The sequence below is a fragment of the Cervus elaphus genome, chromosome 29 (assembly GCF_910594005.1).
Source record: "Cervus elaphus chromosome 29, mCerEla1.1, whole genome shotgun sequence".
NCBI classification, from domain to species: domain Eukaryota; kingdom Metazoa; phylum Chordata; class Mammalia; order Artiodactyla; family Cervidae; genus Cervus; species Cervus elaphus.
The window spans coordinates 10,032,165-10,046,248 of NC_057843.1; the positions used below are offsets into that span (position 1 = coordinate 10,032,165).

Consider the following 14,084-nt stretch of genomic DNA (forward strand, 5'->3'; position numbering starts at 1 on the left):
TACCAAGCTCCAGTCCTGGCTGTTTCTTTGAATAAATCACTTAGGCTTTCGGTGTTCCTATTTCCTCTTTAGTGGAGAGGAATATGCCATATTCCCTCTAAATTTGTACTGGGATTCTGTTCTTTTATTCTCCTCAGTGATGACTGTCTCAGGCCCCTTTTCACTACAAGTTTAAAACTATAGCGACTGCCAACTTTAGTTAAAAAAAATCTAAAAAAGACTACAGTGGCAGCCTTATATTTTCTTTATTCCTAATTGCTTGTGATGCCTGTTTCCTAAGAAATCTTTTAAATATTGAGTGTCTTATTGACCTTTATCATGAGAAACAGTTCATTCTACAGCTGTTTGAAAAAGTTGAGGTTAATTTAGGCTGGCTGGGCCCAGTGATGACTTTTAAGGATTGCTTCAGGGAATTCCCTGGTACTCCAGTGGTTAGGATCCCATACTTTCACTGTTGAAGGCCCTGGTTTGATTGCAGATCGCTATGATCCCACAAGCCATGCGGCATGGCCCAGGGGTAAAAAAAGGATTGCTTCCGTGTCAGAATTGTGGTGATGCACTAACCTGGTAAATTAATTCGGAAATGAGGCACAATGGGATGCTATTTATAGCATACAAAATATAACAAACATAACAGCATCCAGTTCTTCCATATTATTTTCAAGACTCAAAGAAGTTAAATAATTTGTCCAGGTCACTTGATTATTGACACATTTAATTTAGCTTGTGAAGGCAATCTGACCCTACTCTTTATGTTCATGATTGAAAGCTAGAAGAAATGGCCCAGACCTTCCTCCCTCTCCCAGCTGATCTGTGATTGAACATTTTCATTGAGGCAAAAGGAGAGGGAATTTGATACATACCATTGTTTTGAACTTTACCATTCACTCAGTGGAAGCATTGGCTGAGTGGTCCATAGTTGAATTCAGGTCCAGCCAGGTCCCAAGCATATATATCAGATTCTTTATAAAATAGAGGTTCATTGGTCTATTTTTTTGGCCAGTGTTTTATTCAAGTTCATATCATCAGGAACTTTTCACTCATTTTCTGTCATATGCTAACTAGAAATGACCTGCTTCCAAAGAAGCATTCATCAAGTTTAAAAATCTTGTTTGGTAGATAAACAAACTGAAAAAAAGTGCATTTTTGAGGGTTTTGTTTGTTTTTAATTGTTCATATGTGGTTTTGGCTTAAAACATCCGTTTTCTCTGTGTTTTTCTCTTTCAGGTCAAGATGATGTTTTCAAGTGCCTTGGTGAGAATATCCTGCAGAATGCTTTTGATGGCTACAATGCATGTATCTTTGCTTATGGACAGACTGGTAATTGTTAAATAATCTATGTTTTTTTTTAAAGCTTTAACAATTCTAACAAAGAAAATACCAAAAAGAATACATATCGCTAGCATCTTAGCAGTTATGATTGATGAAGGAGTGCTTTGACTTCTGTACCTTTGTGGTCAACACTAAAGGAAGGGGACAGTTAGGGAGGTTGGGATGGACATGTACACACTGCTATATTTAAAATGAATAACCAACAAGGACCTACTGTATGACACAGGAACTCTGCTCAATGATACGTGGCAGCCTGGATGGGAGAGGAGTTTGGGGAAGGATGGATACATGTGTATGTATGACTGAGTCCCTTTGCTGTTCTCCTGAAACCATCAGCATTGTTAACAGGCCATATACCTCAATACAAAAAAAAAAACTTTTTTTTTTTTAGATTAAAATAACAAAAGTGAAGGAGTCATTTTTATCTGGAGAAGGAAATGGCAATCCACTCCAGTATTCTTGCCTGGAGAATCCCTTGGACAGAGGAGCCTGGTGGGCTGCAATTCTTGGTGTCGCAGAGTTGGACACGACTGAGCGACTGATGCACACGCACATTTTTATCAGGATTTATCGTATAGCTTGTTCTTAAAGAGAAAAATGCCTGTGATATATTCAAGACTTAAAATTCTTTTCAGGACTATGAGTGATTTAATTTTTTCCTTTCTGTTTTCTCATGTCTTGTAAGTGTTCTCTAATGAACATGTATTTTTGGTGCAACAGAGAAGATAAATTTGTACTAGAAAAAAAATGACTCTGATTTCTATGCCGTTGCCAGAGGGTAGTGGTAGAGAGTTAATTTGCTCTGGGGCCTGCAGAGATGGCATATATGTTTTGTGTGCTATGATTAGTGGTTGGGAGCAAGCACATAGCTTTCATCATATGGATCTTTCCAGTTCAATTTTAGAGAACTATTCAGACCTCACAATTTTTCAGTCATTTTAGGTAATTTTTTTTTTTAAGTATAAGGGTGGTTAAAGAAGGTTTTTGTTTTTCTTCCTAAAGAATGTGTACCAGTGACTTTTACATGTACAAATAGGAAAGCTAGTCTGCTTATGAGTGTCATCATGGTATTTGGCTATATTCCTTATTTTGGGCATTTTCCTAAGTGCTAGGGTTTTACTGTGAGCAATGGAAAGAGGGCTGTGTATTTAAACTTCTCAAGGAGACAGTAATAACTATGATTTCCACTTTTTTAGGATCTGGAAAATCTTACACCATGATGGGCACAGCTGACCAACCTGGATTAATTCCAAGACTCTGCAGTGGGCTCTTTGAGCGAACCCAGAAAGAGGAAAATGAAGAGCAGAGTTTTAAAGTAGAAGTGTCCTACATGGAAATTTATAATGAAAAAGTTAGAGACCTTCTTGATCCCAAAGGGTAAATGACTTTGAGGTTTGAATGTTATGATATTAGAGACTAAAACAGACTTCGTGAATTGGCTTAAGTGAAATGTTTTATACTGAACTTTAGTAGAGTTATTTATCTAGTTCCTGTCTTTGGGATTTGTTTTTAATTTTATTAAGTGGCTTCCTGCAGCCAGTTCTGGGCTTTTGAACTTGGGCTGAGTTGGGCTGGGAAGCATGGTTGAGTGGCATGTGTTTGGACTGTATATCGCCTCTCTCAGATATATTCAAAGCCACAAAGAAAAAATATGTAATGATAGTTAACTTACTGCGTATCAGGATAACTGGTATCCTTAATCAAGTAGGGTGTTTCTTTGTTTTAAAACAAGAAGTTTTGGATGGAATTCATCCATTTGTTTGTAGGCTGTGAAGTGAGGGAGAGGCATAATCAGAAATAGTGAAACCTGGACTTTCAGAGGGTTCATTTTAATTTTTCTCAGAAGGAGAAAAGACTGTCCCATTTCATGGCCTAGACTTTGATTTTTTTCCTCATGTGTTGAAACTGGTTTTATTTAATACAACAGCGCTAACCTCATAGCCCTAACATTGTGATTTGTACTAAGGACTTCTGACCCTCATCATTTTTGTGGCATAGACTTTGAAAGAAGTGGCTTCAAAGTGTTAGAAAGCCTTCAAAAATGATGGCCTCACTCTGCAGTCATAACTGGAGCTAATGAGGAAGATAAGGGGGTATCTGAGGAAACCTGCTCATCGCACAGAGTTCTCAGAGTTCAGATTTTCAGGAAGTGCAACAGTGGAGAGAAAGAAACGGATACTAACCGCAGCTTGTGGCTTACTGCCGTAAGAACAGTGGGGAGGTCAGAGAGCCACGTGAGCCGAGGCTTACGGAAAGTGTGGAGGGCGCCTAGGGCACATCTAGTTATGTCTGGGTGAAAAAGGTGATCAAGGAGGGTTGGTCTTAGAAGCAGTGAAGTCAGTGACCCTCCATCAGGAGAAACCAAACTGATCAACTCCTCACTGGCCTCTTGATTGCTTCAACAACGATAACCATCTGCAGGCCTTTCTGAATGAGACTGAATTGGTACTTAGTGTTTCTTCTTTTTTTTTTGGCTCCACTATGTGGCTTGTGGGATCTCAGTTCCTCAGCCAGATATATAATAGAACCTTGGCCCCTGCACTGCCACGGAATCCTTGGCACTTAGTGTTTCTATTCAAAACCTCACATAACATTTCTCGAGCAACCCCTGTGTGCCAGGCACCATGTAGTCGTAGATGGAGAGCTCACAGTGGACAGAATGTGAGTTTTTCTTTTTTTTTTTTCAGACTTTAAGCTTTTTGTTTTCTATTGGGGTGTAGCCGATGAACAACGCTGTGGTAGTTTCAGGTGAATAGTGAAGGGACTCAGCCATATACATACATGTATCCATTCTATCCCAAACCCCGCTCCCATCAGGCTGGCACATAACATTGAGCAGAGTTCCGTGTTCTACACAGTAGGTCCTTGTTGGTTATCCCTTTTGAATATAACAGTGTGTACATGATCTTCCCAACCCCCCTAGTGATCCCTTCCCTCCCAGCAACTGTAAGTTCGTTTTCTAAGTCTGTGAGTCTCTTTCTATTTTGTAAGTTCATTTGTAAAATTTCTTTTTAGATTCCACATGTAAGGGATGTCATATAATATTTCTCCTTCTCTGTCTGACTTATTTCATTCAGTATGACACTCTCTAAGGTCCATCCATGTTTGTGCAGATGGCATTATTTCATTCTTTTTAATGGCTGAGTAATATTCCATTATTTATATGTACCACATCTTTATCCAGTCAGATTGGGAGTTTTGGAAACAAATAGTTAAGAAATCAATGCAGTAATGCTTTTACATAGTAAAGGAGGCTTACACAAAGTAGGTGAGAGCAAAGAGGGAGTGACTGTCTTTGCTCAGGAGAGAAGGGATGATTTCGCTGAGAGTGCTTGATGAATTTTGTGCTGAGTAGGACTTTGTTACTGAGAAGCTGGGTGAGAACAATTCAGGCATAGAGGACAGCTGTGCCCGAGTGTGGAGATGTGGAGAAGTCGGGGATTTGAAAAGGGACCCAGCTGTCCAGTGGCCTGGAGAACAGATGTACAGATGTCAAAACAGGAAACCAGAGTCCAGAGGGAGGAAGACCATGGCCTGGGTACCCACATTTGCTAAATATCATGCCCCATACTTTTCCTGTTCTGCCTTCAGTACTTTTTCTTGCACCTTCATCTCTGAAGAGCATCACTTTCCTTGAGACCCAGACCTACTCTTCCCAGAACTTCTTAGCTGACTTCGTTTTCATGTTTATACTCCACAGTGCTTGTGTGAATAGCTTGAGCTTTGCGTGCGTGCGTGCTTAGTTGCGTCTGACTCTTTTGCAGTCCCATGGACTGTAGCCTACCATGCCCCTCTTCCATGGCATTTCCCAGGCAAGAATACTGGAGTGTGTTGCCATTTTCCTATGCTAGGGAATCTTCCCAGCCCAGGGATCGAACTCTAGTCTCCTGCGTCTCCTGCATTGGCAGGTGGATTCTTTACCACTGAGCCACCTCGGAAGCCCTAACTTGAGCTTCACTAGCTACGATCTGCTAAGTCTTTAATAATATCTTGTATGTTTGTCTTGTGTATAGTTTAGTAATTAACTGCGTGGGCTTTGGAATCACCTGGCTCTGGATCCTGGTCTTCTACTTGTTACCTATTGAGCAAGTTCCTTATGCTTTCTAGACCTCATTTGTCCAGAAGGGGTAATAACATTATGTAATATCTCAGAGGGCTGTCATGGAAGATAGACTGAGATCTTAGAATATTTACTGGCACATAGTAAGTGCTCAATAAGTGTTAGCTGTGGTTGTTTCCTTCATGCAAGTTTCTTGAGAATTTCTGTAGTGTTTCTGAAGAGCCAGAGTGAGTGAATTAAAAGCTCTATGATTCCTTTTCAATGAAGGATTGTTTGAGAGAAACTTGTTACTTTATTCAAGTACTGATTTTATTAATTCACCATGTACTATGTGTAGTAATGTAGTTATATTTTACTCAAGAGATAATGCAGTATGCACTATCTTTAAGAAATAGGGGAAAATGAAAGGAAAAAAGTTGTAATAGAATATGTATCCAGAGATCAGAACTAAGTTGAATACTCTTTATGCACTTTTATATACAGTTTTATAGTAGTAAGTTTTGGTGATTGATCGTAGGATACTGTAGATTCTAAATCATTAGAAAATAATGAGTTACATAGAACAAGACTCATTTCTAATCTTACCATCAGTATTCTTTTTAAAAATTGCAGTGTTTAGGGAATTCCTTGGTGGTTAAGTGGTTAGAACTTGGCACTTTCAGTGTTGGGGCCTAGATTCAGTCCCTGGTTGGGGAGCTAAGATCACAAAAGATGCATGGTACAGCCAAAAAAAAAAAGAAAAAATGTAATGTTTATACTTTGTGAAGAGCTTTTTTCACATAGTTAGCCAGTAACAAATATCCTTATTATTTTTTGGTTGATATCATTAAGTGCTCTGTAAGCTGTAGGGTTTTGTCAGGTCCCTTTACTGGTTTTATTAGTTCCTTGTTTGTAAGAGGTTTATTTATTTATTGTTTAACTCATGAGTATTTAATTTTACTGAATCATTTTCAGTTTATTGAAATCATTATACAGAAATGATTTATTTATTTTTCCTCTTTAGTCATTTTATCATTGTGATAAAAGACATGAATCTTTTCTCAATGTTTAAACCACCTCGCAGCCCCAGGCAGTCCAGTTTTATGTTTTTAAATCACTGTTAGATTCAGCCTGCTGTCTTTCTCTTTGTCTGTCTGTGTTTGTCTTTATTCACGATTGAGATTGGTCTGTCACTTTGTTTCTGGCGCAGTTTACATTTATTTAGTTTTCTGCTCTCTGTGCCACATTCTGTGATGTGACAAGCAGATTGTTTGTATTTATTCAACTCTGCATTCTTTGTGGTAGTGGACATCCCACAGTGTACCCTTTTGAATTATGTGATATTTTACCCCATTATGAAGTTTTTCTTACTAGTCAAGAATCTTAAGTTTTGGTTTAAATTCTTCTGGGATCAAGTCTGTTTGTTCTATTTATTTGGGATCTTTATTGAATTCAGTCTGTATTTTTATGGAGCCGTGGTTGAGTCTTTTTCTAAACAGGTTATTGTTTGAAAATCGTTTCTTTTGTTTTTAACGAGCAGAAGCCGTCAGACATTAAAAGTCAGAGAGCACAGTGTGTTGGGACCCTATGTGGATGGACTGTCTAAACTGGCTGTCACAAGCTACAAGGTAACAGCATCCTTTATGTCAACTGCTAAGATTCACAGTAGCAAATTTTGTTGTTGTTGAATTTGTGATATTTTTTTGCAACTAAAAAAGTTATAGCATCACTTTAATAAGTCAACTTTTTTACAAAACTCTTTATTAAAAAGCTATATATGGTTGTTAAGTTGGTTCAATTTTGAAGGAAGGTATACATTTTTGCAAGGCATACCTGTTCATCTATTGTGAGACATTTTTTTCCATATTTTATGAGCTCTGAAACTGATATTCCTTACAGTTGTATCTTAGAATGATAAATGGCAGAATTTTTTTCTTCCATAGTAGTACATAAAATAATGATGTTGCTTATGATTTTGGTGATTTAATGAAATTAAATATATGAGTTGAGTAGTTGGAATTCAAAGCCTGTTTCTAATTTGAGAGAATCTCTCAATGGCCTTTATAGTTACTAGTTCTCTTCATTTTCAGACATCATAGTTATGCTTTGTGTGAATCTGCTAGGCTTCCCTCTTTGGGGAAATGGGGGTGGCGTGAGCTGTGATGTAATATACATTGAATTAAGAGTCAGAGACTTGATTTGGTGACAGTCCTCTCATGTGACTCCTATATGACTCTGGAACATTTACTCCCATCTCACCAAGCCTCTCTGTCCTCATTTTTAGAATGGAAATTAGTTTTATTGTCTTGACTATCTTTTGAAGTAGATTCAGTAGTTCCTTTGTTCATGAATCAAATTCTGTCATTTGGTCAATGGTACTTCATTTAGTAAACATTTATTGAACACCTCTCCTGTGCCAGACATTGTGCTAAGTGCTGAGAAATAAAAAACTGAATGAGGTCCGTTTCCTTAAGATGCTTACACATGTTTTAAAGGTATTATAAAAAAACATGATTTTAAGTGCAGTGAGAGATGCATGTTTCAGATTCATGGTAGTTTGAATGAGGAGTTCCTAACTTAAATGGATATGTAGGTATCTTGGGAGGGTAGTATCCAGGAAGGCTTCCTGGAAGAGATCAGATGAGTTGATGCACGTGAAAAGTCTTCAAAAACTCTAGGGTATCATATAAATGTTAGGTATTATTAGGTAAATTCCTAATTTACCTATCAGGTAAATTTTTGTCTCATTTGCATATATGGCCAGACTGAGTTGCAATGGCCTCTGAGAAGTGCAGTCCCTTAGTTCCACTGCAATGTGCTCAGCTAAAGATGGCATTCCTTTACTGGAAAGTACAGGAGACTGGATAAAAGGAAGCCCTTAGTAGACTCTCTCACAAGTGTATCTTCCTTGTTTCTCATTAAATCCCTGAAAGGTAGATGTAATAGCTCTATTGTTACTTGTATGTTTGCTAAGTCACTCAGTCGTGTCGGACTCTTTGTGACCCTATGGACTGTAGCCCGCCAGACTCCTCTGTCCATGGGGTCCTCCAGGCAAGAATCCTGGAGTGGGCTGCCGTTCCTTCTCCAGGGGATCTCCTTGACTGGGGGTCAGACCCACACCTCTTGACTCCTGCACTGGCGGGCAGGTTGTTTACCACCCGTGCCGCCTGGGAGCCCCACTGTGATGAAACCAAGTTTCAGATGGCTTAAATAAACTTTTTAGAGCCTTTAACATTTTTTAAAAAATGAAGATCCCATGATCTTTCTGTCTCCATTTTAGCTATAATGGCAAAGAAGTTTAGTAAATCCATGCAGAAAATTAGCCTCGTTCTCATTTTTAAAAACAGGTCTGGTAAGATATATACTAATGTGGTGATCCAGTTCTGTGCCTGCAGGGATGGGTTACAAGTTATTTTTGTTTGCTGTTTATTCATACAGTCTAATTTGATTTAACAGCTTCTATTGCTATAACTAAATAAGCTAAAGATTTTCTAATTTCTAGGTGAGATGAGGACAGGCAAGGCATGTTTGTCCGTCTTGTGGGACTTCAACATGCAGCTTCTACTGTTTCCTAATTCTTGGTCAGAGCTGACACTTTATTCTACACCTACAGTAAATAATGTATTTTCTTTGTGTTTTCAGAGATAGTATTGGTTCTTGTACTCTATGGGGCTTCATGTTCATTGAAAACCAGAATATAAACTCCAGTTGTGGCCGACTAAGCAGTAAAACTTGGAATGCGTTTCGTAGCATAGCAGAGTTTTCATGTTTATTAGATAATAAGATGTGTGTCTATGACTTGTTTCCATGTAGGATATTGAGTCTTTAATGTCTGAGGGTAACAAATCCCGTACAGTTGCTGCAACCAACATGAATGAGGAGAGCAGCCGATCACATGCGGTGTTCAAAATCACCCTCACACACACTTTATACGATGTGAAGTCTGGGGTAGGTATTCAGATGCATGACTTCTTTTTTTTTTTTTTCTTTCCAATTTCTAAAGTGGATCATGGTTTATCTTATTCCTCTCTCATGTTAGATGACTTAAAGTTGTAACCAGACGTGTATCAGTTAGGACTCAGGACAAGAAATAGAAGCCGTTCTAGGTAAACAGAAAGGATTGAGTGGAGGGAATTGGATGATTACACAGGTGTTGATAGACCTACTGAGGAGTGGTTTCTGGACTCAGTCTCTAGAAATAATCTCCAGAACAGCACAGATCTCTTCTAGTGAGGAAAGTACTATCTCTGCGGCCGCCCCCAGACCTGTGAGTTCCAGGCACATCCCAGAGCTGTGACCCATCATATACCCATGTTCCTGCTTGCCAGCAGAAAAAGCCAGAATGGGCCAGGGGATGACCTCTGCTGTGTTTCTGCTTTTTAAATTTGAAGCAAGAATATCTGATTGACAGAGTCGAAATCACATCCTGAACACTGGCCGCAGGGAGTCTGATAAATGTAGGTTTTAGCTCTCTACTCTCTTCACCTGAAGGAAGTTGGAACGGAAGTTATACCAACTGATGGCCTACAGTTGTGCCCCAGCGTTTTTTGAACTTTAAACTCTGATGGCAAATTATATAAGCTAATAACACCCTAGCTGATTTAGTGAGGTTTCCTTTGAAGTATTACCTTATGCTAAAAAGCTGAGTGTTAGAAGGAGTAAGTTGTACGGGAAAGCTTGCACCCTAAGATTCTAGATTCATAGAATCATTTTTTGAGCATTTGGTCTTGAAACCTTTGAAGATTAACAGAACCAGAGATAGATATGCTTCTGCCACACTGAAAACTTCTGTATTGACTCATACATTTTTTTTCCCCCTCTTCCTTCTTATGTGAATTTTTGCATATTTTATTATTACCCTCCAGCGAATCAATTTCAAGTACCAGAAGCTAAAATGATCACCCTGGCAAAGTGCTATATTTTGGCAAGATTTTTGTTTGCTGAGAGCATAGTTTTCTTCTTTTACCGTCACAGCAAGATTAGTATAATGACAAAAAGTTCTTTGTTTTCTATTTCCTTTTCAGCATAAAACAAAAAACATTCTGACATTTTTTTTTTTCAAACCAAAAGCACTTTTGATTTGGGAAGCTGAATTCCCTTTTGTTAGTAACATGTTTGTTTATGGAAATAAATATAAATGTATATTTTAAAAGGAAGTTTTAAAAAGTGATCCAGAAATGAGGCTTCTCACATTTCTTATATTGCTGCTAAAGTATAGAATATCGGTTATGTCTGTGATATGATAATAGAATATTTTTGATAAAGGAAAATGCCAGTATATATAAATACCTTAACCAGAAAAATATGTAAACTTAATACCTGAAATTATGGAAAAGAGAATTATTGTATGAACAATATGAAAACATTTTCGAATGCATTAGGTTTTTGAGGGATCTTTCTGTTGGATAAAGTCACAATTTTTTTTTAATATCATAAGAAATGCAAATATTTTCCCTCGGGATTATTAGTAAGTATATATGAAATTTTAAGCACAGTCTCATATATTAAAATTTATACTTGTAATGCTTTTATATACTTATCTATGAAAGTTTTGTTAGGTTCCCTTCAAAATGTACCATTTTGGAGTCACTTTTTTTTTTTTTTTTTTTTGGAGATAATTTTCTCTCTGGATTAGTAGTTGTGTATGATTTTGTATGTATCTACCACTGGGTTGTTTAGTTTTCTTACACTGTTTTGTAGCAGCCCAAATTAATTTTAAAATGACAAATATGCTTTAAAAAGGATCAGACAGTAAACTCATTTGGTAGAAATGTACCACTTTCTGTGTTCTTTAACTTTTAGTGTTTGTTGATTTGCTCCCTAGACTTCTGGAGAGAAGGTGGGCAAGCTGAGCTTGGTCGATTTAGCTGGCAGCGAGCGAGCAACGAAAACAGGAGCAGCAGGTGACCGGCTGAAAGAGGGCAGCAACATCAACAAGTGCGTTATCTGGAAGCCCACCCCACTGCTGCGGTGACTTAGCCCAAGAGGGAACTGGTGTAGTTTTTAAAGAATAGGATTCCGGAATGAGTGAGGCTACAAGGCATAAATAGAACTTTTTTCATAGTATTTTTTAAGGGCCGAGCCTGTTCTGTGTTTTGTTGAGATGTCTGCTGGGGCCCAGGAGCACAGCCTCGGTCAAGTCAAAGGTTCTCCAGGGGCAGCCCTGCCGAGGTTCGGGCCCGGGAACCCTGTCCAGGGAGCAGTCCTGGGCCTGGTAGCGTGTCCCAACCACTGCTCACTAGGGGGCGCCAGTTCCCGCCGTCCCCAACCCCGGGTTGTGACAACCCCGGTTATCTACACATATTGCCGGGTGCTCCCTGTGGAGACGCAGTCACCCTCAAGGTGCGAGCCACTGGTCTAAGCTGTAGAAGAGGACAAATAGAATCACAGTATCAGAACCTTGGCAAGGGTGTGTCTGAATAAACAACAGCATGTGTGCTGACCACATTGGACTTTTCCTTTTATGAAAACTGTGGTCCTTATTTATACCAAGATTTTACTTTACAAAATAATATTTGGTGCATCAAGTCCTACATATGGTTACATATTTTCTTACCTTAAGCTAAATTAAGCTGAACTGCTAGCCCCTGTTAGTGGGCGGGAATCTGTTCCATCTTTGTGGCTCCCAGAAGGACACATAGCAAGACAGTCATCAGTAACCAGCTGGAGATCACAGAACACCATCGTCCAGTTGCATGCTGTTATGTATTTATATATGTAGGAATGTTTTTGCCTTGTACTATGTTTTAGTTAATTGCATTGTGTTCATGGCTTCCTTTCTTTTTTTTTTTTTTTGATGGCTTCCTTTCTTAAAGATACATGGTATTTGTGTCATTATTTTGCCCTAGTGGTTTACAGCTTACATTTTCTTTATACAAAAATAAAAAAAAAATTCGAGCTAAGCAATTTTATAGCTTACAGTAGTATTAGAAGGCTATCAGCTATTAGAGTTTGTGTGTTCTTAACCTAAGCAGCAGAACGCTGACAGAAGTGCTGTTCTCAGGGTGGCACAAAGGCATCTTGGTGTTCAATCTTTGTGCTTAAATGTGACATTTGATATACTCAGGTTTTTACGATTATTATGGTTTGTTGCACATGCAGGTCCCTCACAACCCTTGGTCTGGTTATCTCAGCCCTAGCAGATCAGGGTGCTGGCAAAAACAAGAATAAATTTGTTCCATACCGTGATTCAGTTCTCACTTGGCTGCTCAAAGTAAGTCGTCTTTAACCCCCTTTCTGGGATTCTCTTGGTGGTTGGTAAAAAAAGGAATAATAAAGAGTAGACTCTTGATTTCTCCCAATTATAATTTCCTACATCAGTGTTCAAATTTATAATCATTAGACTCTTACATGGTGGTTATAATTTTAATGGTTTAAGCATGGGATTCTTCCTGATTTCACCAGAACCTGGAAGCAGTGGGGGCTTGGGGCGCATGGAATCAATTGCACTGTCACCTCTCAGACTCGGGGACCAGAATAAAGAGCGAGTGCCGGTCTCACAGCCGAGTGAGTCCTAAGAAGGGGTTTCCACTCCTTCCGGGCTCGGCTGGACCGCTCCAGCCTTCTTACTGACTCCTTGTGTCTGATGTACTTTTTGGACCTTGTTTTCCTGTTTAACTTCCAGACTACTCATGATCATTTTGGTTTGCTTTTGGCTTCTTAAAGGTGCTGTTAAAGGGTAGAGAGTGGAGCACACAGTCATTCACTGGTTAACTGATGCAGCGTGAATGAGAGGAATGGAAATGAGGAAGAAATAAACTGTATGAAGTGCTATGAGGAGGATGTAAGGAAATGCTGGACACTCCTTGTCCTGTAATCCCTCAGAGTCTAGTAAGGGAGAGATGTGTGCACAGAACACTATACCACGAGTTGGTGATTTCATGGGAGAGATGGAAATGACATGTAATAGGAGTTTGAAGAGAGAGACTGTTTCCAGGTTTCTTCTAGTCTTCAAGGTTCCCTTTTGTCTTTGATAGAGTCACCATGATGGATTGGGTATTGGATTGGAAGGTAGAGGATATAAAAATCTAGTGACAGTTTAACTCCTTATAAAGTTGCCAACCCGGAAAAAGATATTTTACCTTAATGCTCTTTTTTTTTTTTTTCATTTTCAAGGAAGTCTTTTTAGCATTTTTATTTTTAAATTTTCTTCGCTGTGCCACATGGCATGTGGAAATTTAGTTTCCCAGCTTGAGATCGAACCCATGCCCCTTGCACTGGAAGCTTGGAGTCTGGACCACCTAGGAAGTCCTGTACCTAATGCTCTTTAAAAAAATGTTTTTAAAATTGAAAAATAATTTTATAAGCCCTGTTTAGTTTTATGTTGGCCTATTCTCTTGATTTTCTTGGTCAGGAATTTATTGAATACCTGTTAGTGTACTAGTGGTTGAGCATGTAAAGAAGAGGTAAGCGCAGTCAGCATAGTAAAGCACACAGCTTCTGAGTTATTCTTGACATGTTTAGAGAACTGTGCTTATGAAGGAAGAAGGATTTCCTCCTAGTTTCTACATCCTCTCAAAGGCTTGCTTAGTATTCAACTTTTCTTTCTAAAACTCTTAACACCATTTGAGCATGCCTGATTAAGTGAAATTTGCCACAGTAGAAAATCAGGTAGCTTACTTCCTTTGGCCAAAATGAAATAAAAATGGACATTAAAAACAAAAGGATAAACAAAATTTGATTTTGAAACCACTTGTAGGCTGATTCGCATTGA

At 38.7% G+C, this 14,084-nt stretch overlaps 1 protein-coding gene across 2 annotated transcripts in view; it reads left to right on the top strand.

The window, feature by feature from the left end:
* Positions 1 to 14,084, top strand: part of KIF13B (kinesin family member 13B) — a 204,145-nt gene that overhangs the window by 73,853 nt on the left and 116,208 nt on the right. For both annotated transcript variants that reach the window (XM_043891130.1, XM_043891131.1), the window contains exons 5-10: positions 1,228 to 1,320; positions 2,529 to 2,709; positions 6,912 to 6,999; positions 9,185 to 9,319; positions 11,196 to 11,308; positions 12,473 to 12,584. In XM_043891130.1, the coding sequence (XP_043747065.1) occupies positions 1,228 to 1,320; positions 2,529 to 2,709; positions 6,912 to 6,999; positions 9,185 to 9,319; positions 11,196 to 11,308; positions 12,473 to 12,584 (722 nt within the window). The remainder of the gene's footprint in view (positions 1 to 1,227; positions 1,321 to 2,528; positions 2,710 to 6,911; positions 7,000 to 9,184; positions 9,320 to 11,195; positions 11,309 to 12,472; positions 12,585 to 14,084) is intronic.